The 26,078-nt window shown below is 40.8% G+C and overlaps 1 protein-coding gene across 2 annotated transcripts in view; it reads right to left on the bottom strand.

Moving 5' to 3' along the window:
* Positions 1-363: 363 nt before the first annotated feature.
* NMS (neuromedin S) overlaps positions 364-26,078 on the bottom strand; it is a 29,074-nt gene continuing 3,359 nt past the window's right edge. Inside the window, exons 2-9 of one of the 2 annotated variants that reach the window (XM_029936205.1) lie at positions 9,081-9,119; positions 6,083-6,106; positions 5,936-5,989; positions 4,581-4,658; positions 3,128-3,163; positions 2,506-2,547; positions 1,433-1,482; positions 364-523 (exon numbers count right to left, since the gene is read on the bottom strand). In XM_029936205.1, coding sequence (XP_029792065.1) covers positions 1,444-1,482; positions 2,506-2,547; positions 3,128-3,163; positions 4,581-4,658; positions 5,936-5,989; positions 6,083-6,106; positions 9,081-9,119 — 312 coding nt within the window. In that variant the 3' untranslated portion in view covers positions 364-523; positions 1,433-1,443. The remainder of the gene's footprint in view (positions 524-1,432; positions 1,483-2,505; positions 2,548-3,127; positions 3,164-4,580; positions 4,659-5,935; positions 5,990-6,082; positions 6,107-9,080; positions 9,120-26,078) is intronic. The other variant, XM_029936206.1, reaches the window with a different exon arrangement.

Consider the following 26,078-nt stretch of genomic DNA (forward strand, 5'->3'; position numbering starts at 1 on the left):
AGTAATTAGAGGCAATGCTTACTGAGCACTATGTACCAGTATTCTAAGCCCTTTACCAAAATAGGCGGTCCCCTCCGTCATCACAAAACTTATGTGAAGGTACTACTATTACCTTTACCATGGAGGAGAGTAAGGCACAGGGAAGTGACCAGCCCACAGTCCCCCAGCTAAAAGGTGGAAGCGTCAGATTATGAAGCCAGCCAGTCTACCCCTGGCCCGGGCTCTCAAACCTCAATAATAACAAGATATCTGGGGCATGCTAAAACGATACCAAAGCCAGCAAATTTGAAAAATATATGTCCTGTTGTTTTAAAAATATATCTTATCCCTCCCCCAAGACTTCCCAATAAAGAAATGAAAATGTTGTGTCCATGCTACTTTATTTTTTATACAACTGAATATTATGGCGAATGTAGAGCAAGAGAATTTTTTTTAAGTATTGCTCACAGAAAGAAATTTGACATTTGTTCAAAATAATTGCTCAATTTCCTTATCTGATCCAGTTTCTCTTTGCCACTGAATTCTGCAAAAGAAGAGAAAAATGTGCCACTTGCAACAAATCATAATCGGAATCAAGACGAGACCTGTGGGTATGTTATTATATAACATTTTTAAAAATTATGCCTCAATTGGACAAGTCATAAATGGCCCAAATTGGTACTTATTTATCTTTGCTGTATCTAATTAGGCCATTCAGTCTGTGTAAGTGCTGTGGCCTCCAGGAACATCTTCCCCCGCCTTCCCCTGGGAAGCTCTGTTTCCCAGAATCTGGACAGCTTCTCAGGCATCAAGGCCTGTCCAGGCCCTGGCTGCAGCCAGCAAGTCAGGGTCAGGCTCTAGGAAAGAGGCTGTGACACCTCCAAAGGACAGCCACCTGTTGTCCCTGGGACCATACCATTGTGAGAGACAGGGGAGGCCCAGAGCTGCCCTTGTACATGGACTTCACTTCCACAGGTTTGGAGGCCAAGGAATCTCCTTGGATTTAAACTCTGGGTCTCAGAACACTGCTGAGTGGACGAAGTAGCCTTGCCTGGCTGTACTTAGAGATGTTCCCACTATAAGGTACTCCCCCTCCCCTGCCCAGCCTGCTGGGGTGGCTTTTCCCTCATCAAAAGGGCCAGGTGAGAAGTCCAGGGGATCAGCTGGGCCACATGGGGTTCTCATTCCCTCACAGCTACTGCTGGAGCCAATCCACCTGCAAAGAGCGGGCAGGCAGCAAAGGCTGCATTGTGTGCTTAGGACAGTCTGTTCTTACCAGGCTGCAGTGGGGGTCTCTGCAGTGTGGAGAACAGGGAAGGGAGGGGGTGTGGAGGCCCTGAGAGCTTCCACGTGGCCCACCTCTTTTTGAACTACCACCTCTCTGGCTGCCTTTCACTCTTCCCTCTGTCAGACACAACATTTGCTCGGAGGAGAAGACTGCAGTGGGGCTAACCTTGGACTATCCTACTGGGGGTTAGCTTCAGTGTTTCTTCCATTCCTTGGCTGGAAAAAAAAAATGGAGCAGCTTACAAATACTGAGACAAAACTGCTTAGAACCTGTGTCTGGGCTTCAGATCCTTCCTCATCCCATCCCCTACCTGGGGTGTCAGCAGCCCCCTTGGGAGTTCCCCTGGTAAGCCCTAGCCCAGGGCTGGTATGTAGGTCACCTGTGGCAGTGCTCCAGGACCCTTGCTGATCCTACGCCCTGACTCTGTCCCCACCCCACCACTCCACCACCCCCCAACTTCTATTTATGTGGTGAGGTGGTCTTCAAACCATTTATCACAGGACTTCTCACCCTAAAGACATGATGGAGACCCACTGTTTCCCACAGTACTTTCTAGAGCATACCCACTAATAGGTCATGCAGGCAGCATGGAGGTGGAAGAACTTCCTTGATCAAACAAGTTGGGAACCACAGGTTGTTTCCTGCAGGACATGCCCTTTGAGGTGCAGTGTTTTCCAATCTTGTCTGATCTTTGCAGAGTAACCTCTGCACCACCACAGAATGCAGTTTGAGGGCCATGGGTCTAGTCTGATCTGTAGTCTGAATTCTTTGATGCAAACACTTAAGGATCTAGGGGATGCAGCACAGCTAGCCAGTGGCGGATCACAAAGACAGTTTCTGACTCTGACCTTTGCAAGAGGCTTGGAGATCCCAGGGCAGGAGGAGAGGATGGCGCTTATGCTACCTCCAGTGCATTTGGGGCCCATTATCCCAACTTGGGGCTCAGAATCACAGATTCTAATTCCATTGGTCCCCATGTCTGTCCATCAGTAGCATTCTCACCTCCCATCCATGCTCCTAGAGCCCTGGTGTTCTCAGCCTGGGTCCTTCTGACCCTTTCCTTTATAAACATCAAGTATCTAGGAGGAGACTTGGAGAGCTACTAAGGGTCAGAGAGTCCCCATAATTATTCACCAGTTTTCCATGGGGTGCTGGGCTGTGCTTATTCTGCAGGAACTTATAATTGGGTGGCAGGGGGGAATCGGGGTTAAAAACAGGGAAAAAGAAATGTGTTATACCCTGAAAAGGAAAAATGGTCGTCCCAAGGTGGCAGTGTGATCCTGGAACATAAAAACACAAACCATTATATAACCACTTTGTGCCAAAGGTCTTGTGAAGATGTCTATGACAGCAGTTTTCAAAGTGTGGTCCCCAGACCAAAAGCATCAACAACACCTGAGAATTTGTTAGAAATGCACATTCTCAGGTCCCTACTGAATTTTAACAAAGTCCCGAGGTATCTGTGATTCACGGTCAACCTGGAGAAGCACTGGTTTGTGCCGCTTGCAATACCTCTCCCCCAGTTTCTACTACTGGCGTGTGAGCCCCTGAGCCACATACAGCAAATCCTCAGGAACAGGTGGCTCCAGGTGACTCATCTGCAAGAGCAGAGATGAAATATAAACAGCCAGGAACATTGCCCCTTGATTCCTATTTGCCTCAGGTCAAGCTCGGGAAAACCTGAAATTAAATGCTCAGCTGCAGAGATGATTTTCAGGGGCGTATTGTGAGACCAGTTTTTTTCCAGAAGTTATCTGAAGGGGCTACGAGATTGCCCAGCTCCAAGCACTTCCCTGTCCTTCTCTTGTAGGTCCTTGGGAGTTTCATTCTCCATGGGGGTGGCGTGGGGGGGTTACCTACCTTTTTGAAGAAATCTACTGCATCAGTCCCTGAATCCTGTGAGTGGGGAAACACAGGTTACTTTCACAGGGACCACATCTCTCAGGCTTGCCATTGTTGCTGGGACCCTGCGCCTCCCTGGCTCCATCCTCACTAATTTTTAGGTAGCCAGAAATCAGGGGAAGCAAAAAAAGCAAGGGAAGGGCTAACCGTGGGTAGCCAATTATAATTTCCTGCTCAGGGAGGCAAGCACGTTTTCTTAAATGAGGTTAATGTTTGTGCCCAGAACACAAGGTTAAGTTGGCTTGCTCTTCCCAGGTCAACTTGACACTGACCCCCGGTTTAGGCAAATTTTCAAGGTTAAGCCCATCTCAGCTTCTTCAGCTGTCTTTCTTTGCTTGTGGGTCTGTCGTAACAAGGATCAGGCTCAGTATGGAAGGTTGCAGTCAGCAGTGGATCAGACAAGACAAACTGCTGCCTGTGCATAAGTGACCAACTAATCTTCCAGGACCTGAGCAGCTTCCTGGCGGTCTTAGGAGTTTCAAAGCTAACACCAGGAAAGTCCTGTGCAAACTGGGATGAGTTTCAGCATTCAAAAGAAATCTTCTGGGGCACCTAGGTAGCTCATCCGCTAAGCATCTGACTTCAGCTCAGGTCATGGTCTCACAGTTCATGAGTTCAAGCACCACGTTGGACTCTGTGCTAACAGCTAGCTCAGAGCCTGGAACCTGTTTCAGATTCTGTATCTCCCTCTCTCTCTGACCCTCCCCAGCTCGTGCTGTCTGTGTCTCTCAAAAATAAATAAAAAATATTTTAAAAAATTTAAAAAAAAGAAAGAAATGTTCTTGGGGCATCTGACTGGCTCAGTCTGGCAAGTGTGTGAGTCTTGATGTCCAGTATGAGTTTGAGCCCTACCTTGGGTGTAGAGATTTAATTTCTTTTTCTTTATCTTTCTTTTCTTTTCTTTCTTTTTTGTGTGTGTGTGTGGGGGGGGGAGGGGGGAGGGGAGTTACCAGGCAACAAAATCTCGATTGGCATTTTCAACAATTATAGCTATTACTGAAACTAGTAATTTCTAAACTTAAAAAAATGTTGAAAGAAACAAAGTTCTGAGATACGGACAAAAAGGCAGGTGGGCCAAAATGGGAAGCAAGGGGATGAACAAGGCAACTGTTCCTGTCAAGAGGAAGAGGAAAGGTCAGGAAAAAGGAAAAAACAACAGGAAACTAAAAGGAAACAGGGATGGCAGGAGCTGAAGAGAACGTCTGTACCCCCCCACCCCCTGCCCGCAGCCACTGAGTCAGGTGCCAGTGTAAGGGATTGAGGTGCAAAGTGGGCCAGGTCTCCCCAAGGTGGAGGCTTGGAGTCAAAGACAACATGCAAGTGCGTGCCTCCCCACCCCACTCCCCAGGCGACCACATGCATTTACCACGGTTAAGTGAACTTGGGTGGTGTAAAAGAGAAAAACACCTACGCGCTGCTGCGGAAATTTTTTCATCCTTCCGTCAGGGAGCTGCGTGGCCAGGCGCGTTAAAGGGTGCACCGGGGGGAACTGCAACAGAGGGCGCGAGGAGGGTGGGACTCGCGCGGGGACGCAGCCCCCTCCACTGCCCGCCTTATAGATATGTTTAATTTCCAGAATAAAGTCCATGTCAGAGCCTAAGGTTGCAATTTAATGTTTTCAATAAAGTACTGCTTGCCTTTACAGCAGGCTACAATTCCAGCACATCACTTACAAATATTCCCTGAGGGCAAATTAGACTTTTATCTGCCTTAATGCCAAGCGTTCTGTATTTCTGGTGTGGAATGCATTGTCCCAAAGAAGCAACCCTGTGTAGACCCTTTTTCTCTCCAGGTGTGCGCTCCTAGTCTCCGGAAGGAGGTGAAAGGACAGCACCCATAACCCTCTCCCTAATGCATTTGATTTTCCTGCACTTCTTGTCTGTGACTTTCCGCACACACTCCGACATACATACCCATGTCTAATATCTAGTTGTTGTGAATCCTTCCTGAGTATTTTGGCTCAGAGTCAAGGTTCATTTATCTCACAGAATTTATCTTTCTCCTTCCATCTCCTTTCTCCCTTTGCAGTGCTCATGGCCCTTCCTCACCTGATCCTCATTCCTAAACCTATACTACAGATAAGTCTTTGTCCTCTTTGGGAAATAACACTTTGCTATTTTTTTGTTTGTTTTTAAGGTTGTTCTTGAAGACTTGGAAAGCCTTGATTATGTAAGTGACTTTCTAATGGTAGAACTTCAGTTACTATGACAGAGCACCTGAATTAAGAATTTTATTCTATGACCTTCCTAATATTCCTCAAATCTCACCCTGCAGAAATTCACTTACACAGCCTGATTTTCAGGGTAACTCGTTTATAACAACAAAATTAGAGGTGGTGCATGTTATTCCCATAGCACATACACATGGTGATGGTTATAGAAAATGCAACTCCATGGATCACTACAAAGCATTTTTTTATTAAAAAAAATAAGGTAGTAGGATAAATGTAAATAGAGCTAAGTATTTATCAGGCCTTTTAAAAACGTTTGTTCTAAGTGCATAATAAAAAGTTATTCCCCACTTATTTTTGCTTTTCTATAATATATTTTCTAACTTTTCTGATCTGTCAGCCTCCCACCACCCCCAGCCCAGACAGGGAGAGAAAATATACCTGAAGCCCCAGGAAAAAGCTCTTTAAAAGCTATTACACAGACAGTGTCTGCAAGCCCCCTGCTTTTCTACTTATCTGTAGATACTAGGTAAGGATAAAAGGCAGGCAGAAGAGAGTGACTTTTATAGAAAAAGGGAGTATGGTAAAATACTGACCCCACTTTTAACTGGATGTGTCAGCTCCTGAGTTCTGGAGTAGTGAAATAAAAACTGAATAAGACAAAAAGTTGATTTTAGTACAAGTGTCACTTGCTATAAATGTGAAAGTTACATGCCCGCGTTGTCAGGCTGGGCAGTACTCACCCTTTTGTACATGTCCTGATTATCCTAGAAAGAGAATTGTGAGGGTAAGTTACATGGAATTTTACTGGGGCAGGCAATTAACGAGGTTTTCAGTATAAGTTATACCATGGACCTTATTGAATTTGTCTGAATTTTATAAAATAAATTGGCAGTCTAAAATCAATTAGACAAACTCAATAAGACTATAGTTGATGCAGGGCCTACAAAAAAGCAACATGCCAGCAATACATCATTATTTTAAAACTAAATCTTATTTCACCCTTCTGATCTTTGGGAGAAAAACATCCTCTGTGGTACACAGAAGACATCCCCTAATCAATTCCCAGATAACCATTTAAGAGTTGAAATAATGATTGCAGTTTTTAATTTGTTGCTAGGTGTACCCTAGAATTCAGTATTTTCAGGGTTAGTTCAAATCAACCAAACTCTCCCCCACCCCCACCTCCCAATGCTTTCTACATGAACTTCCAGTCTCCTTGCAGAAAGCCGAGCTTCATTTCTAAATCCCTGGTAGAGCACCACCTTGCTTTTGTCCGCATGGATGACAGACAGGGGTGGTTATATAGGCAGCATATGCTACTCCAGGGTCGTTTGTGAAGAAGACATCTTACAAAACAATAAATCAGATTTCCATGCCCGCATTTTGTAAAACTGATTGAGAGGATTACTGTGATTGATATTGCTGATCTGGCTAATATTGATCATTCACATCTCAATCACACTGAAATCTTCTTAAATCAACTCAAACTTCAATCAAGACAGAACTGAACTTGTTGATAAGACTTTTAATTTGTTGCTGTTGATATGATTACATCTTTCTACAAACTGTGGAGAGTTTCTGCAAGGGAAGCAGCTGATACTTATGTATCTATACACATTCACACACACACACACACACACACACACACACACACACACACACACACACACCTGCCATGTATGTATGAGGGTATGTGTGTTTTCTGGACACTTGTTCGGTAAATAATTGTTTTTTTGTACCGTATTCATCAGCTTTATGCTGTTATGTTTCAGGCCAAAAATAATAAGGAATATGAAGGTGCTTTTCCAGGTGCTAAAACACCATTCTCAACATTTCATATGCACCTCCCTTGCTTTAAGTTTTTTCTTTTTACAGAAAAAAATATCTCAAAATGTGCTTATTTATTGAATTTATGATTTATTTCTCTAATTAGAACTTAAGTTTCATGAGAGCAGGTAGTTTTGTCTGTTTGGGCCATTAATGCGCCTTTAGCACCTAACACATCGCATGCTTTCAATGAATATATATTTTTGAACAGATGAACAGTAGAGCTCTGTTCACGAGAAGCTATTGCCACCTTCCCATCTACACTTCTGATCCCACCAGAAACACAAAACAGGGAGACTTTCCACAGGGGTCATTATTTGTAGAATGTGACTGTGCTTTCTGAATTGCTTAAAGATAGAAGCCCCCTAGAGACCCAGACCTGGCTTTTTCTGGAGGCCAGGACTGGAAGTGGACTTAGAGCCCAGGTAGCTCATCCAGACATGGGATAGTTGAGGGAACCAGTGCCCCAGGAGAGGACACGGCATGCCAGAAGTCATATTTTAATGCAGCAGCAAGACCAGGGAGAGCCTGGTCTTTCTATCCAAAGACTTAAAATATTGATAGTTTTATTCACTGAACAACTACTTGCTTTTCTACAACTTGTGATGATGAACAGGATCAGCTTTGGTAAGATGGAGAAAGTGGAAGGAAATTCATTCCAGGTGGGCCCTTGCACTTGGGGAAACCCATAACCCAACTTAATACTGTAAGTAGCACATGTGACAGCCACACTTCCACTTTTTCTGCTTATGTAGGGGACCTCCTCGCAGCCTTCATTTGAGAGGTAGGGAAGCCCAATCAGTGTGAAATGAACAGGCAGTGGCAAGGAGATAGAAAACTGATTTTCACCCTAAATTTTTGCTCTAGATATCAAGGCTGTAAGATTAGTTTTAAAGATAAGAGATGACAATTGTCTTCAAACATATGCATAAGGATAAACTGAAAATAAGAAGAAATAGGTATGATATATTTATGAAGTGTAGGAGAGAAAGTGATCTTTGAATCTTAAGGAATGGCCATTTGTGGCATCAGAGACATTGGTAACAGCTGGCACTTAAGTGCTGTCATTTACTGTGTTACGGTTGAAAACACTTCACAAATATTAAAACATTCAATCTTCACAATAACATGAGGCTACTATTATTCCCACATTACAGATGGGGAGACTGAGACCCAGAGAGAATACAAAACTTGCCAAAGATAAGTAGATCTGGGTTTTAAACCCAGGTTCTTTGGTTTTAGAGTCTGAGCTGTGGACACAGCTTGCAAAGACATTTTGGCTAAGGAAAAGGCTGTGAAAACATTAAGGGCCTGGTGCATTTGGGGAATAGTGAGAAGTTCAATGTGGCCAGGATGCGGTATGCTGTAGCTTGGGGAAGACAAGGAAGAAAAGATGTGGCTCAAGGTGAAAATATTCAGTTTATGCTAAGAATCATGGACTCTGCCCTAACACCACCCTCTTGTACTTCTGATTGAATCAAAAATGGTTCTTTTGTGGTTCCTATCACTGTTAGGTTCTTTATATGAGATCTATTTACTTTGTATCCACTGAAACATTTCTGGTGTGATTTCTATCACTGTTAGGTCCTTTACATGAGATCTATTGTTTAGAAGTATATAAATTTGTAACATATACCATGATATGTCATAGCATATATAATTAATATAATAATATATGTATGTAACAGTAATTTTATGAATATACATGAACTAACAATATTTTTTAATATTTTATATATGACAGATTCACTTGTTATTTACTAAAACTACATTCTTACACATATGTTTAGACTTACACACAGATTTCTTCTGTATGTACCAAAAAGCATGCTTCTTATAGATACCGATTATGATATAAACATGTGCATTGTTAAAACAAAAGAATAATTATATGTATATAATTATTTTTACCTTAGGTTGCCTAGAAAGGGTTGCCCAATATGCCAGCCGCTAAAGAAAAATATGAAAAATGAATCAAAGATAGGTCTAAATTTCTTAGTCAATAGAAATCTATTAAAACACATATAAAATTCTAAAATTGTCCCATTTATGAACCTTGCATTATCTTCTCACACAGTGGTGGTGAATTTCAACACAACTCTCGGGATGCCTTAAATGAGGCCATGAAAATGGTAATATGATTTCCTGCTGCAGCCAAGAATCTGATCTTAAAATAGTTTTAAGTGAACATTATCCACATGATATTTTCAAGGCCAAGACGAAATAAAAATCTCACATTACTGAACAGCAGCATACATCAAGCTGCCTGATATCCAAGCCAGCTGGGGGATCAGCTAGTGGTCGAGGAAATCCTATTATGAGCAATCATAAAAATATTAATTAGAGAAAAAAGTTCATAGCATTAACTTTTAAATCTTTACCATGAAAAACATACAGAGATTCTAGAAATCAATTTTTTATAAGGACTTACAAAGAAAACACACTTCTACCTACCAACAGTAAATGTGAGATTTATACTAAAATCAATTAAAAACAATTTTTTTATTAACCAGGAGTTAGCAATATATGAATAACTCAAGAGGGAAGAGATACCTAGGTAACAGCTTTATTTGTATTTTTATGGAATTTGTGAAGATAGTATATTAGGAAATGTGTGCATCAATCACTCTTGCAATTTTTAAGAAATACAGATACTTGTCTTTCTGCTTCATCAGACTTCTCAGGGGTAGCTTCTGGGCAAGGTTGCTACCAGAGCACAGCTGCACCCTACTTCAGTCAGCCTTTACTTGGCCTAAATGAAGTTTTCATCTCATTTGTACGTGATGCAATACTTGGGGGGAATAGCTAATAGAGCAATTGAAGGAATCAATAGGACAGATGAAATTAAGTGGGATAACTCTGAACTTAGATTTTTAAAATGTGGGGCAGGGAATGACTAGCTCAAGAGTGTATACACACACACACACACACACACACACACACACATAAGACTAATGGTTGCAAGTTACATGTGATCAGATTTCAGTTTAGTGTAAAGAAATATTTGATGATTAGAACCATTAAAATATGCAAAGTAATCTAAATCAATCCCATAAGGATTTATTAAGAGGTTCTGTGTTAACAGCATAAATGATAAAGATGATAGGGACCTTACTATCAGGAAACAAAAGAAAAAAAGAATTAAACAGGACAAAGGGGGAGGTGGATATAAATATATAGACAGATAAATAAAAGGTAATAAAAAATATATAATATAAACAAGGTTCTATTGGACCCCAGAAGAGGCAGTTACTGGCTCTCTTAGGCTGGTAGTGAGTTGGGTGTCAATGAAAGTAATCAAATAGGGAAATCATAGATCCCTGCTTGTCACGAAAGGTTAAATTAGATGACTTCCAAGATTGCTTGCAATACCTAGGTTTTGAGATTACACCATAAGACATAGCAAAACATACTGTTTGAAACATATTTTCTGTTTGAATATATTTTCAAAAACTTTCTATACCCCTAAATCAAAATTCTAATGAAAAATCTGAAATTTTGAAATAGTCCGTGTTTCCAATTGGAGCTGCCACGACATGCCTCCTTGCATCATTCGGAGGCATTACCTTGAAATGGGTATCGCATTCGAACTACTGATCCCATATCCCACCCTTGGTTCCCTGAAAACGTACTAGTTCTCAGAAGTTGGTGAAGCGATAGCCTTGTCCCGCCAGCACCTCGGACAGCGCCCAAGCCCATTAAACACTTGGGGCCTCCGCAGCTGTCTGGGATCCTGCCTCCAGGGAGCCCACAGAAAGGCCATGAAATATTCCTTTTTCCTGTGTGTGTTCCTTTCCAGCCCTTCTCCAAATGTCCCTCAACCCGCAGTCCTAGAGTCTGTAAATTCAATTTTACCATCTCTGTTCTCTCTTCATAATTCCAAGAACACAAGTTGGCTAAGACACTGGAGTCTCCAACTCGCATCTATTACAGTTTTAGCACCGTATCTTTGGGACAGCCCTGAGTCAGGAGCTGTTTAACAAGAGTTCCACAATGGAAAGTCACATCCTTTGGTAAAAGGCCGCAGCATCTAGTTCTGTCCATCCTCTCTTAAAGGTTAGGGTCAAATGGGAAGTCATTTCAAAAGAGTGGAAATGGAGGTAGATGAGAGGATTAAGTTTGACTCCTTCCAGAAGCCAGAACCACCCTGAAGGATCAAGGTCTGTCTCAGACTTCCTTAGAACTCAGGCCAACTGGGGTCTGATGGAGGGATCTCCTTACCTGAGGTGGGAATCTGTAGCATGCAGAAGCAATAAATGGCCAAGATGGAAGGCAATTGCGGAAGAAGGTGTTTCATTTTCAAAGCCCGATTTTTCTTTGTTGGCCACAGATGTGTGCTGTCTGGATAAGAGTTCAGCATTTCCTGAAGTTCCAAAGGCAGAGGCAACACTCTGCCCGGGATCTGATCAGGCCCAGTGGAGAAGGTGCCTTTATTTGCAACGCCCCAGAGCGCATTGGCTGAGAACCAATCAGTTTTGCGCAGGAGGACCCTGGCTTTCTCATAAATGTCACGCTGGGCCCTTATTTGTAGAATAATATCCTCCCAGTGTAGGCATTGTAGAGAGTCATCTTTTTCAATCCCGCAATAAAAATAAAAAGTGGAGAGTCATAATTGTTATTCTATAGTGGTCTGAGAAACATTTCTGACTCCAGAAAGGCTTTTTCTCTTTTTTTAATCAAAGAACTGGACATAAATCTATATACTCTTGTGTGATGAAGTCTTATTTCCTAAGAAGCTGTTTATTTTTCACCATTAACAAAGAATGTTTTTATAGTCTTTGGTGCATCTGAGAACAAAATTTGGAGTCCTGGATATAATATTACAAGAAATGGATATAATATTACAAGAAACTCAAAAGTTCAAGTAGATATTTTTTAAAATCATAATTATAAACTAGTCTCCTTAAGATTTGTCCAGACTCATTTCTATGAAGAAGTTAAATATTTCAAATTAAATCAGTATACAAGAAAATATGACAGTGTTTAATTACAATAATAACACCAACAATGATAACATGTCATCTATTGAGCTCCTATGTCAGATTTCATGTAGGTTATTTTAAGTGGTTCTCACAGAAGATCTTTAAGGATCTTCTATGATTATCCTAATTTTATGAATGAGAAAATTGGCACTGAGAGAGAATAAGAAATTTGTCATTGTTACCAAACCGTAAAGGATGCAGAGCAAGGATTTGGACTCAAGGATATCTGAGCCGTCATGTCTGTAAAAGTGTGAGATTTTAGTCGATGTGTTTATTTTTTCTAAAAAGTCTAAAATGTGTTCATTTTTTCAAAAAAATCCCTTGATAGGGAATGCATTCAATCTGTAGATTGCTTTGCATAACATGGGCATCTTACAATAGGGTACTATGCTAAATGATATAAGAAAAAGACAAATACCATATGATTTCACTTACATGTTAAATCTAAAAAAAGACCCAAACAAACAATAACCACAAAACTTAGAAATAGACAGATTCATCAGTACAACTGGTCGTTGCCAGAAAGGAAGGACCAGTGAAGGAGTGGGAGAAATAGGTGAAGGGAATTAAGAGGTACAATCTTCCAGTTACAGTATAAATAAGTCATAGGCTGAAAAGTATAACATAGGAAATATAATGAATAATATTATAATAATGTTATTTGGTGACTTATGGTACCATGGTGAACACTATGTAAGGTGTAGAGTTGTCAAGCCACTACTTTGTACACCTGAAACTAGTATAATATTGTGTGTCAATTATATTTCAATAATAAAAAAAATTTTTAACAGTCTCCTTGAGGTTGGATATGGAATAGAAAGAAGGAGAAAAAATGAAATCTGCAGTCTTGCAAAAAGTGTAACGTATATAAGGCATTTACCAAACAAATATTTTTTTTCATTATGCATATCTTTAATTTTTGCTCTTTTAAGGATTAGGAGGGAACTAACAATTGTTGAATGTTTACAATGTATTTAAAACATGTTAATACTTTACCTAAGTCATCTTATATCATTTTTTTCAAACAATAAAAGTTTTAAGAATAATTTTGTGTGGGAGTCACTCAGAATAAACACATAAACTGTTTAATTATGCCTTAAAATGTGGTGTTTTGCCCAAAATATTCTAATTCATAACAGAGTGGGAATTATAAACTACTGTGTAGCATTAATATTTTGCCTACTTCCTTGAGCCAGCAAGAAAATAAAGATTTCTATTTATTACATATTTATCACTTTAGTTCAAGAAGAATAAACCAAGGTCTTCAAATACCAGGAAGAGATGATGTCTTTGTATTGAAATACACCCATTGCCCAAATGCAAGTCTTTACTGAATTAATGGGAAAAAACCAAATGATTGCTTTTGAACATAAACCACTTATCTATATGATATTAAACCCAATTACTTATGGACATTTCAGACACAAAACACACATAATAGCAAAGGTTCATGGCAGTTCTACTGTCAACTAATAAGTATTGTTTAAATATTTGGTCTGACTCTACCATGAACTGGGTGATCTATGCACAAACATACATTTTTCAAATAAACTTATGTGATAACTCTGATTTATATCAAATTAATTTTGTTTCTTTTGTACATTTTCATACATTATTTCTGATATTTAGAATAAAAATAAAAATATTTTTAAATCGTTAAATTTAAAAAGATTTTATTTCTAAGTAATCTCTACACCCAACATGGGGCTCAAACTCAAAACCCTGAGATCAAGAGTCACATGCTTTGCCAACTGAGCCAGCCAGGTGCCCTTAAAAATATTATTTTTAATGCTAATTCAGAAATTGGATTATTTGATATCCCAGAAATAGAGTATGTTGAAGCCCTGATCCCCAGTGTGGCTGTATTTGGAGATAGGGTCTTTAAGGGGATAATTAAGGCCAAATGAAGCATAAAGATAGAGCTCTAATCTGATAGGACTGGTGTCTTTATAAGAAGAAGAGAGACACCAGGGTCCTTTCTCTGAGAGCACACAAAGAAAGGGCTAGAAGACACAGTGAGAAGCCACTGTCTGCAACTTGAGGAGTGAGATCTCATCTGAAACAATATTGCTGGCACTTCATCCTGGACTTCCAGACTCCAAACTGTGAGAAAATAAATTTCTGGTGTTCAGTTATGGCAGCCTGAGCAGATGAATATAAACACATGGGGGGCGAGAGTGATTAGTCAATTCAGTAGTCCCCCAAAAGTAAAACAATGGGATGAAAAGTACAGTAAAAGTTAGAAATTCTCAGTTTCAAATGATATGATTGTCTACCCAGAAAATCCAAAGGAATCAACTGGAAAATTATTAGAATGAATGAGTTTACCAATATGACCTAATTAAAAAACAAAACAAAACAAAATAATTTTCAGGAATAATTTCCTTGAACATGAGCAAAAATAAATTTTAAGATGTATTAGATGGGGCATCAGGGTGACTCAGTTGTTTATGTCTGACTCATGATCTCCACTCAGGTCATGATCTCATTGTGAGTTCCAGCTCTGCACTGGGCTCCTTACTGATAGTGTGCAGCCTGCTTGAGACTCTCTCTCCGTCTCTCTCTGTCCCTCCCTCTGCACTCACACACGTTCTCTCTCTCTCAAAATAAACTTAAAAAAATAAAATAAAAATACATTTTAAAATGTATTATAAAATGTAAATAGCCTTAAAATCTATGCAATTCTGAGGACTAAGCCAAAGAATAAGTATGCAATATATTAAGAAAGAAAACTACAAAACTTTACTGAAAGATGTAAGGAAATATGTGGGTAAATAAAAGCCATATCATGATCACTGACAAGAGTCAATGTTGTTAAAAGTTGAACTGATGTCAAATTAATCTATAAAGTTGGTGTAATCCTTAAAATCCCCAAATTCCTTTTTTATGGAATTTAAAAACTGACTCTCAAATCATTTCGAGAGATAAAATATTCATAAAAAAAGGATACTTTGCCAATGTCAAAATGTACTATGAAGCAGTAGTAATTGTTATGTTGTGTAGTCATTCTGTTATTGATCTGGTAACAGGCAATAACAAATAGATCAATGGAATGGAATAGAGTCTTGAGGCAGATCATTTAAATACAGAGTAAAAGTGGTTATTTCAAATCCATGCAAAATGACGAACTCCTCTAAATGGTGTTTAGAACAACTGGCCATCCACGTGGCACCTGGTGGAGCATGCGATTCTTGATCCCAAGGTTGTACGTTTGAGCTCTACATTGTACGCAGAGATTACTTAAAAATAAAATCTTTAAAAAAAGAAAAATTGGCAATCTAGTTGGCAAAATAATTCCCTATTTCACATTATAAACTCAAATAAAGTTCAGAGGATTTAAACCTAATACACCCACAAATACACATAGTCATTTATATAAAATTCTGTACTAGAAAGAAATAGAGTATATATTTGGTTAGAACACTGCTCTTGAGCAAAATTTAGAATAGAGAAGCCATAAAGAAAAAGATTGATAAATTTTACTATATTTTGTAAATATCTGTATGAAAAAGATAACCAATATTATCAGAGAAAAGATAGAGTGGGAGAACTGTACAATGACTGTACAGATATACTTGTAATATAGAAAAAGAGGGGGGGGAGAGAAAGAAGGCAGGGAAGGCAAGCACAACCTAAATGTCCAGCATGAAGAAAATATTAAACTATAGAATATCCAGGGACACCTGGGTGGCTCAGTCGGTTAAGCCTCCGATTTCGACTCAGGTCATGATCTCATATCTGTGGATTTGAGCCCCGTGTCGGGCTCTGTGCTGACAGCTCAGACCCTGAAGCCTGCTTCGGATTCTGTGTCTCCCTCTCTCTCTTCCCCTCTCCGCTCATGCTCTGTCTCTCTCTGTCTCAAAAATAAATAAAACATTAAAAAAATGCTTAAACTATAGAATATCCATAATATGGAAATGTATGCTACTCTTAATAAGATGGATCTATATGTACTGACAAGTCAAACTCTTTGTAACATAGTGAGCAAAGAAAAACAGTTACAGAACTACTATAGAACTATCTAGGATCATCAGTTTGCTTCTATCAGTAACAAACCAGTCTCCAAACTTAGTTGTTTAAAACAATTTATTTAGCTCGAAATTATACAGGTCAGTAACCTGGGCTGCACTCAACTGAGCAATTCTTATGCTTTGGGCTGGGTCTGCTAATCTCAGGTGGGCTCACTCAGACATTTGCATCATTTGGTAAGCAGACTGGGTGTCTGGGGCCCCTTTCCATGTAGTCTCTCAATCTCTAGATGGCTAGTCAGGTTTGTTCCCATGCTAGTTTCAGAGTTCCCAGGCAGTGAGAGTAGAAGCTACAGTCTTCTAGTTTGGAACTGGCACAACATCACTGGATTCAAGGAGTGGGAAAATAAACTCCATTTCTCGATGAAGGCAGCTGAAAAGTATAGAGCCAAATTTGTAATTGACTAGCCTCCACTTATGTACAAGTTTTGCAAAATGGCACGTGCAATGTCATGAGTGCATATGTAGGTAACACAGAGAGAAAGGGTAGGATTCTACACAAACACACAAATAGTGGTGATTCTAGACCAATGGGATTATGAGGAGGTCATAAAAACGTTTTCCATTATCTGTACTTTTGAATGATCATGTCGGCTATTTATAAATTACTTGTATAAGTAAAACTGAATTTTAAAACTTTATTCCACTTTAAACACTATTATGAGTATGTGGGTTTAAACATCTGAACTTGCATATATGAAAAATCAGCTTCTTTTTTTATTTTACTACATGTATTTTTCCAAAGTGTTTCTTTCATTAGGCATTACTGAAAAGGCTGTGACCAGTGGATTTGTCAGTGTCAAGTGAATTTAATGAGATACCATTTTTTTTAAATACATGAACTCACTATGAGGAGCTCTCACACCATTTGAAACAGAAATGAATGCCAAAAATTACACTAAAAATTCCTCCTCCTTTCCGTATTAAATTAGCTCCCACTTTGTAAATGGTTTTTGTGAAAAAACTCAGCAGGCTTTTAAGGAACTGAACTTTAATCTGTAGGATATAAAACATGTAATCTCAAAATTGATTGTAAGTTTCTGTGTTCAAAGCATAACTTTCTGAGATCTTCAGTGGCACCTACTGTCCTTCAAGAACTCTTTGAGTCTAAAGCAAATTAAGATGCAGGTATGAGAATTAATGTTGGAGGACTTCTATCTCTCTAGCAGGGTTTCACAGAAAGTAATGACAGGTTTATTTCAGAGACTGGCTGTTAAATCCTCAAAAAGCTGTTCGGTGGCAGAAAAAGACAGCCTTCCAAATATGCTAGCACTGTCCCCACTCACCCGAACACACCCTTTCTTTGCGTCCCACCTTTGGTGCTTATACCCTGTGCTTTTCTCTTGGCCTTTACATCTGCTGTTAAAGCGGCCTATTTAGATGGGAGAGCCATGTAACCTCAGGAGAACCAGGACATACTAAGAGACAAGACCCACAAAAGTAAGAACCATGGCTCTACTTATTTTATGCTTTCCTCTGCCAAGAGTAATATATCAGACAGTTGGGTCAGTTACTTGTCCATTGGACTTCAGCTCCTTAAGTGCTTTTCCTTAATTCCCCTCTGATAATGGAGAGCTAGAACCCGGCAAAATAAACTTTCTTCCCAGCTGGCTTCTCATTAGTTTCTATCAATGGGAGAAGAGGATGGGAGGAGTTTGAAAGACAGAAGGGAGAGCCATTTTTTTTTTTTCTGCTTTAGGTGATGCCTCAGGTAGAGGCAGCTCTCTTTGACTCCATGGGCACTCACTCCACAAGCAGCAGCATTTATACACGACTTCATACTCCCCAGGTGTTTCTGTGTAATGAGAGTGTGTGCTCCAGGATTCCTGGAGAGAAGCAGAGGTGGTAATTGAAATAGCAGCTCTAGTAGAGACCCCATTAGTCTTAATGGCCAAGGAACATGGGCTCTGTGAACATCATTTTTCCTTATGTTTCTCCAACCCTAGGAGTGGATGGGAGCTTTTTGCAGTTGCTAATCTCTGGGAAATGTCACAACTTACCATTTTTCATTCCAGTCTCCTTTTGAGATTACTTATTTACAGTTTTGTTGAAATATACCACGTGTATTTAATTCATATAACTGATAAATTTTAACATAAGTATATACTGTGATACCATCATCACAATAAAAATAACAAATAATTTTCCATAGTTGTATTATTTTACATTCCTACTGGCAGTACATAGGAATTCCAGTTGCTCCACATCCTTGTCAACACTTGATATGATTAATGTTTTTAACTTTACCCTCTACTCCTTCCAACACTTTGTAACCAATTCCTTGAATTAAATTCCTCTGTTTAAGATGCTAGAGTGATTTCTTTTTTTCCTCTAGTTGTATGCTAAACCAACACAAAAATTAAGTGACTCAACACTCAGTATACATTAGGTGAGTGAATAAATAATTTTTTGAGAGGAAAGCTCTCAGGGCTATGAAAGGATGAAAAATCAAGAATCCTGTCTAGGCAGGCAGAGACTATGATAAAATGAGAATATAAAGGCTCTATTTGAAGTGTAGGCACAGGAGAGAAGCAAGAAAGAATCTTTAGGAAACACGTAGGGGAAAGTTCAGAGGTATTAGATAGCAAATATTTAAGACAGTAAATTGATAGTGTTTGGAAACAGAGACTAAATAATGAAAGAGTATAGATGAGAATCAGTAATTTAGCAAGCAAGAAAGAGTAATAGAATGGCAATCAATAGAAAAGATAATGGTTTGCATCCAGTCAATTTCTATATAAGGGCAAATTTGAATAAGAAGGAGGGGTTTCATAAAGACCAATTAGAATAAGAACTTAACTGAGAACAAGAAAACATAAACAAGCAGCTCACTGCTGGAGTCCAGCTCCAGCAGGTCCAGGGCTCCATGAAGGATGGACGGTGTCAGCGAAAGGGAGTGAGCTGTGAGTTTCTTTCTGATCACCAGGCAGGCATGTCTGCTCTCAGTCAGGCATCCCTGCACTGACTGGAGAGTCAGCTTTATTTATTGAAAAAATGTACAAAACAGAAGTAGCAATTGCCTTAGACAACGATTTCTGATGACAAATTCTTTGGTATGTAAAAGTTTCCCAGGATATAGATTGGTAAAAGACTCATGCATAATCTTTATCATTAGTGATGGATGTAGATGACTAGATGCTTATCACATGGGGAAGGAAGGGATCTTTAGCATTCAAATACAAGGCAATGTTTTTAGCACAGCAAAGGTAAGAGTTAGTTCTTTGTGAGCAGGGGACAATAGCCTGTTTTCTTGAGGGTAAGAAAAACAGGTTTCTCAGGAAATGTAATATTTGCTCCCATAAACACAAAAGAAGAAATTCCTATAAGTTTTTTCACAAGGTACCATTTGCATATTTTTAGCATAAGAAGACAAGTCACTTGACATGCCTGTGGGGGTCGGTGCTCAAGCAAAAAATAATTGAGTGGGGATTGAGTTGGGGTAGACATCCATCGCTGTCTGATGAGGGGAGGCCTTGCAAACCTGCCTTACCTCATAAGGAGATTTTCTCTCAACTTTTTGAGTTCAGAAATGGCTTCCAGCAGCTCACATGCCCCAGGCCAGCCTGATGGAGATCAGAACGGTGATCTGAGGTGACACTGGCACTGGCTCTAGTGGCTCCCCAGCCTGTGTCTTCTAGACCGGTGATGGGCAGGCGGGTGGGATAAGTCAGTTTGCTGTGGAGTCTTTCTAGTCTAATGATTCAGGAGCTGGAGGAGAAGGGCAGAAAAGAGGAATGGGTATGACTCTTGCTTGGAATGTGAAGCAACCTGAAACACTGCCTCCTCCTCTCAATCACCATTTACTAGTTAATTTCACTGCCCTGTCTGCCTTAGGGGCTCCCTGTATATTTGCCTTGCATCACCTACTACTTTTTTTTAAAATAATAGTTTATTGTCAAATTGGTTTCTATATACCATCTACTACTTTTAACCCTCGGAAGGATGGGGACTCTGTGTTCCAGTCCTATTGCTCTGCCATGGCACTTGGAACAATGATAGTTTTCACTCACTCATTCATTCATTTCTTTATACATTTATTGAACACCAGCTATATGCCAGGCACCAGGCATAGGAAGATGAGTAAAAAATAATCTCTGATCTCAAGGAGGTCATGTTGTAGCGGGAAAAGCAAACATATCAGTAATTCCCTATAAGGGCATGAGAGCAGTTCGTCCATTGTGGGGGAAGCAGAGAAGACTCTACAGTGGAGGTGGCTTAACAAGGGGTTTGAAGGAAGACCAATTGAGTTTGCCCAGCAGAGCAGCCAGGGGATGGGGAGTAGCCATATGAAAGGTCTATAGGTGGGAAAACGTCAGAGAAAAGGGAAGTTTGGTGTTTACAGAGGCTGGGGGAGGAGCATGGCTGATACCTGGAGTAGGAAGAGAAAGGAGTTGTGGCATCTTTCAGGAGATTCTTATGACTATGACAAAAATATTAAGGGAAAGAATGAAGGGGCAAATTGGAAGCAAGTTGTCAGGTTGCAGACTTTTAGAGAGAGTGGGAAATGAGTGGTGTCATTTTTATAAACTTACTCTTCCCACTGCAGACAGAGTGCTTGCCACCAGCTCTGATGTTAGAACTTGGCCTCACTTCTGATGGAGAAGGGGAGTGAGAGGGAGAGAATCACATTGGTTAGAGACATGGAATGCTATCCTGGAGAGCCAATGTGCCATTTCAGGAGTGGGATGTATTGTGTATGTATCAGGAAGTCATCAAAGGTATTGGAGCATGCCCACAGCTGTGGCTACAGAGAGAGGCTTATGTGAGAAGTGAGACCTAAAAAGGAAACCTATCAGGAAACATGTGCAAGTGAAAAACAGTGAGGGCTAGACCCAAGGTAGTGTTAGCAGGAAGGGAAAGTGGGGGTGGGCTCAGACATTTTAACTGGAGCAGTGGCAGGTGTTGGGGAGGATTATCTGGATGCTGAAGGAAAGGAAGGAGCTGGAGAGGCCTCTAAGGGGTCAGGCCTGTGGTGCAGAGCACAGAGTGGCCTTCTTCACAGAGACTCGGAATGGAGAGAAAACAGTGCGTTGATGTGTGGGATAAGTGCCTGTGGAGGACACAAATGGAGGTGTCCAGGATGTAGCTGGAGAGGAGTGCCTCATGCTTAAGAAAGAAACTGAAGTCATGTGTGTAGACTTAATCATCAGGAGCACGCGTGTGGCAGCTGAAGTCACTAGAGAAAGTGAGAATAGCTTTCAGAGAATGAAGGGAGTGAAGGAGCACTAGACCCTGCTGAAGATCAGCGCTCAAGGGCAGCAGCCAGGAACAGAAGCCAGGAAGCAATAGTCAGGGAAAACGCTCTGCAGGAGAGGAGTAGATTTAGCAGTTAGGGGGTCACCGGTGAGCAGTACCAGTAGGGGCAGGGTTAGGTTGTGCAGAAGAGGCAGATACAGATCAGCCTTTCAGGAAGGCCAGAAGGTAAAGGGCCTGGGAATGAGGGGGGCTTTATAATAAATGAAGGGTAAGGGAGATGCAAACATGTAGATAGGCAGAAGAGAGGAAATGCGGGAGGCAGGGTAATGAATGGAAACTGAGAGACCAAAGCCATGCAGTGATCAAAAGGGATATAATGATAAGCCAAGAAGAAAGATGAGTACTCTATTCCTGAAACAGGAGGGAGAGAGGTAGATAGGCTCAGATCTGGAGCCGGTAGGAAGGAACCTGAGCAGGTCACATGATGGGGAACCTCTACTTTCTACAAAGGCCTGTGGGAAGAAGCAGGGAGTTAGAAAGGGTAATCAAGCCGCTCCTCACACACTCCATATCCAATTTGTTAAATTTTCTTCCTACTTTTTCTCTGTTCTATATTTTAAGATTTTAAGGATATTACTAGAGCAGGTCTGCATTATTTCTCACAGCTCTAAGTCAAGGAAATCAAAGTCCTGAAATAACAGACCCCTCTAATTGTAGGTGAGAGAAATCTCAGCTAGTTAAGAAGAAAATATATCTTCTAACTGGAACAAAACAAAATGAAAACACAAAGAAATATTCTTCTACATCTTTAACTATGCCTGTCAATGTTATTTCTAACTCAGGAGTAATAAAACATCTGAATTTCAGAGGTTGTTGCTACAGCTCGTGGATGTAAGCGTACCTTCCATGAAGTGGTAATCCTCATTGTTCTTGTTTAAAAATGTGTTACTCTGATAACGTTCCCTATGAGGTATGCTTTTTTTTCCTGAAAGGCATATATATTAATGAGTCCTCTAAGTCAGAAGATGGTTATAGACACTTCTTTCATCTCATTTGTGCAAAGGTAAGGTAATAGTAATAATAAACAACAAATTATGATTCTTTTATCTTGTTCAGTTTGAAAGAATAATTCGTGTAAAATAACAATAAGAAGTGCTTAAGAAGTCATGTGGTAAATGAAAAAAATGGCCAAGGGCCCTGTGTAACTGTGGACTTTTCCTCAATTTTACACAGCCCAAGGGAAAGGAGAGGAAGGTTCTGGAATCTCAGGAAGCTGTGGGGGCTCTGGAACTGAAGCCAGAAGACTAGAAAGACCTCTTTCTAATCAGACCTTTGACTCTGAGGGTCTTTTCCCAGGCACTGACTGAGGAGAACCAGCTGGTGGAGGAGCTCCATGCCCCTCTGGCTATCTTTGGAAGTCATTAGCAAGGCTTTCTCCTGCACAAAACAGCACTGCTAGCTTTGATTGCAGAAACAAGCTGCCTATCCATCTCAGCAGGATGTCCCTTTGTGCTACTTTCTGAATTGTGACAACAGAGTCATAGGGACCCAGCCATTGTCTCTGACCAGAGCCTTCGAAGGCCAAGTATGTTCATACTTGTGTGAGATGCTGGATGGATTTGGGGGAGTAATCTGGAAGAGAAGTTAAACACCTATGGAAATAGAGATCCGATCATTAGCTTTGTGGAGACTACATGCTACCAGGGTTTGTAACTTCTGAGGGGACATGGATCCTTCCAAGCATGTGAGGAAAGGTCTGGACTTTTTTAAAAAATAAAGTTTATTTATTTATTTTGAGAGCAAGAGCAAGAGAGTGAGAGCGAGAGAGAGAGCCTGCACACACACATGATGGGGGAGGGGCAGAGGTGGAGGAGAGCGAGAATCCCAAGCAGGCTCCGTGCTATCAGTGCAGACGTGGACACATGGTTCAGTCTCATGACCCTGAAATCATAACCTGAGCCTAAATCAAGAGTTGGCTACTTAACTTACTGAGCTGCCCCGGTGACCTTAGAGTTTTATCTCTGAAAAATGTGATGAGGTTTTCTGGGTGATAATGGGGTTCATGGGATCCAAAGATGACAGCCAAGAAGGAATTCTTGAAGACGTCTTTGGTGATGTTATTGAACATGGGACAGGACCCACGAGCAAGAAGAGCTGCTCTGGGACCATGAGGAAAGACTGGTTTTGTACTATGGAGTTGGGGGAGGTAAAGTCCAGGAGAAGTTTCTGTCAAGATTTTCATAAGCTAAAGACTCACAGAATATTGGAGGCCCAGCTATCGTCAAGCTAAAGTTGTTTCCCCCTAGCAAAGCATTAGCATTGGGACAGTAGGGAGCTCCTGGAGAAATGTTTCACTCTGCCAGCTTCAAGTCTTTGTCAGTGGGCTGCTGGTTATAAAGAAATTTAATTTGATCTGCCATTTCCTTCTGCCTCTGTTTCCCACCTCACTGTGGAGGGTGATGGGGACTTAGGTCCCGCAGGACTCTGAGCTCTATCAGTTAGCCATTTTGTTTTCCCCTTTCCTTTGTTCTTGGGCAGCCAGGAGTGCCTGAGGAGTATCACGGATACCTGGGGGGGGGGGGGGGGGGGGGGGGGGGGGGGGGGGGGGGGGGGGGGGGGGGGGGGGGGGGGGGGGTGTTTGTGGCCTGTCAGCTTGCCTTATGCTTCCTCCTCAAATGCACGGGCAAATCTGGATACCCAATTTGTCATGCCATTTTGGGGCCTCAGGCGCATGTTCCTTTCCATAGTCCTTTTCCATGAACCCCCACCACATATAACCACTCACCAGCCGTAGAGGATTTCCTCTGAATGTAGTTCCCAGACCACATGCTTCAGAAACACCTGGGATGTGCACGTTTGTGGGTCCATTCCAGACTCTGTGAATCTGGAATTGAGGGGAATATAGTCCAGTTTAATTTCCTGTGATGTAGTGATCACTACGTGTGCCTCAATGCCTTTGGGAAAGCATGGAATCTGTACTGTTAACAAACTTCCCAGGGGGATTCTGCAGCAATCTAAGTTTGAGAACTCTTGCCTGTGGGTTCAGACCCTAGGTTGAGAATCTCAGTTCAGGAGAACTAAGCATTTTCTCTCTTCTGCTCAACAGCTCATTCTCAGCCCATTTGGGGCTCTTCTGCCTTCTGTCTCTAGCCAGCATAATCCTGGACTCTCCTCTCTCCATCACTTTAGAGATGCTCCTGATGTGCAAAGGTTATTTGTATATTAGTTCTGGAAAAGCATTCACAAAGATAAAGTTTATGCCCCAAATAAATAAATAATAGAGGACTCCCAAGAAGCCACATGGAATGTCTTGGGTGATCTGTGCCATAGCCGGGACCCATCACAGCTGCTGGCGTCCATATGATCTGTACACAGCCATTGGTACACGTAAAAATATCACTTATGTATCAGCCTAAGCAGCCTTGGTGAATGGAAAGTTTCGAGAAGGCTTTGATGACTACAGTTTGTCATTTAGAGAAGCAGTGTGCAAACAACACCCAAATATTGCTCTCTGCTCTTCTTGATGGGCAGCCTGGCCTTTTCATTTTATGACCCACTATGAATAATTCTCACTATGCTCCATCTCCCTATTAGTCAGATGTCAAAAGCTCATTTTTTCATCCCAGAGCCATATTTTAATACCATGTAGCAGTGTTCTTCCCCAGGATTCGTGTTTTTATTATCCATCATAACACCATAGGAGCATGCTTTCCCAAAGGCATTGAGGCACACGTAGTGATCACTACATCACAGGAAATTAAACTGGACTATAACCACACATTTATTCCTTCACTTTTCATATTAGTAATTTTCTTTTTGGAGAGTTTGCTGACCAATTCACGGACTGACTTAATTTCCTTCTGTGTGAAGGCTACAGAATTATTGCACTTATAATCACTCATTATGATATCTGACACCACCATATTTATCAGAAGGCACAAATCCAAGTACTGAGCCCATGTCATACAATTAGGCATCTGTACAAAAAGGCTCTGGATTGTGTTATGAATCTTTAAAAACCAGAATGTGTCATCAAAAGGAAAATAAGGATTCAGTTTTCTTTCACTTCAACTCTGAAGCATTTGAACTTTGGACATTTATAATCCACAAGCCAAAATCAAGATAGCCAACATTTGAAGTTGTCTTTTTTCTTTTAATGTTCATTTATTTTTGAGAGAGAGAGAGAGAGAGAGAGAGAGAGAGAGAGAGAGAGAGAGAGAGAGTGTGTGTGTGTGTGTGTGTGAACAGAATCTAAAGCAGGCTCCAGACTCTGAGGTGTTAGCACAGAGCCTGATGCAGGACTTGAGCCCACACACCTTGAGATCATGACCTGAGCCTAAGTTGTACACTTAACTGACTGAGCCAGGCAGGTGTCCCTGAAGTTGTCTGTTTTACATAAATGATTATGTTAGCTATTGTATTCATAGACAGACATTGGTTTTTACAGGTCTCTGGTGTGGGAAATGTTACTAATCATGGGGAGGAATGGTCAATAAATGGAGTTGGGACAACTGTGTCATTTCATGGCACCAAAATCTCAAAGAGGCCCAGTTAGAAGTGGAATAGAAGGCCTGCATTGTACCATTACCTTTAAGAGATCACAGGGTCATCCTTCAGTCTAACGCTCTCCCAACTGAGCTATCTCGGCAAGCCCCTCACAGGGTCATCCTTAAGTGCTGATGTGACACTCCATACCAGTCCTC

This window comes from Suricata suricatta, chromosome 4, assembly GCF_006229205.1.
Source record: "Suricata suricatta isolate VVHF042 chromosome 4, meerkat_22Aug2017_6uvM2_HiC, whole genome shotgun sequence".
In the NCBI taxonomy this organism is placed as follows: domain Eukaryota; kingdom Metazoa; phylum Chordata; class Mammalia; order Carnivora; family Herpestidae; genus Suricata; species Suricata suricatta.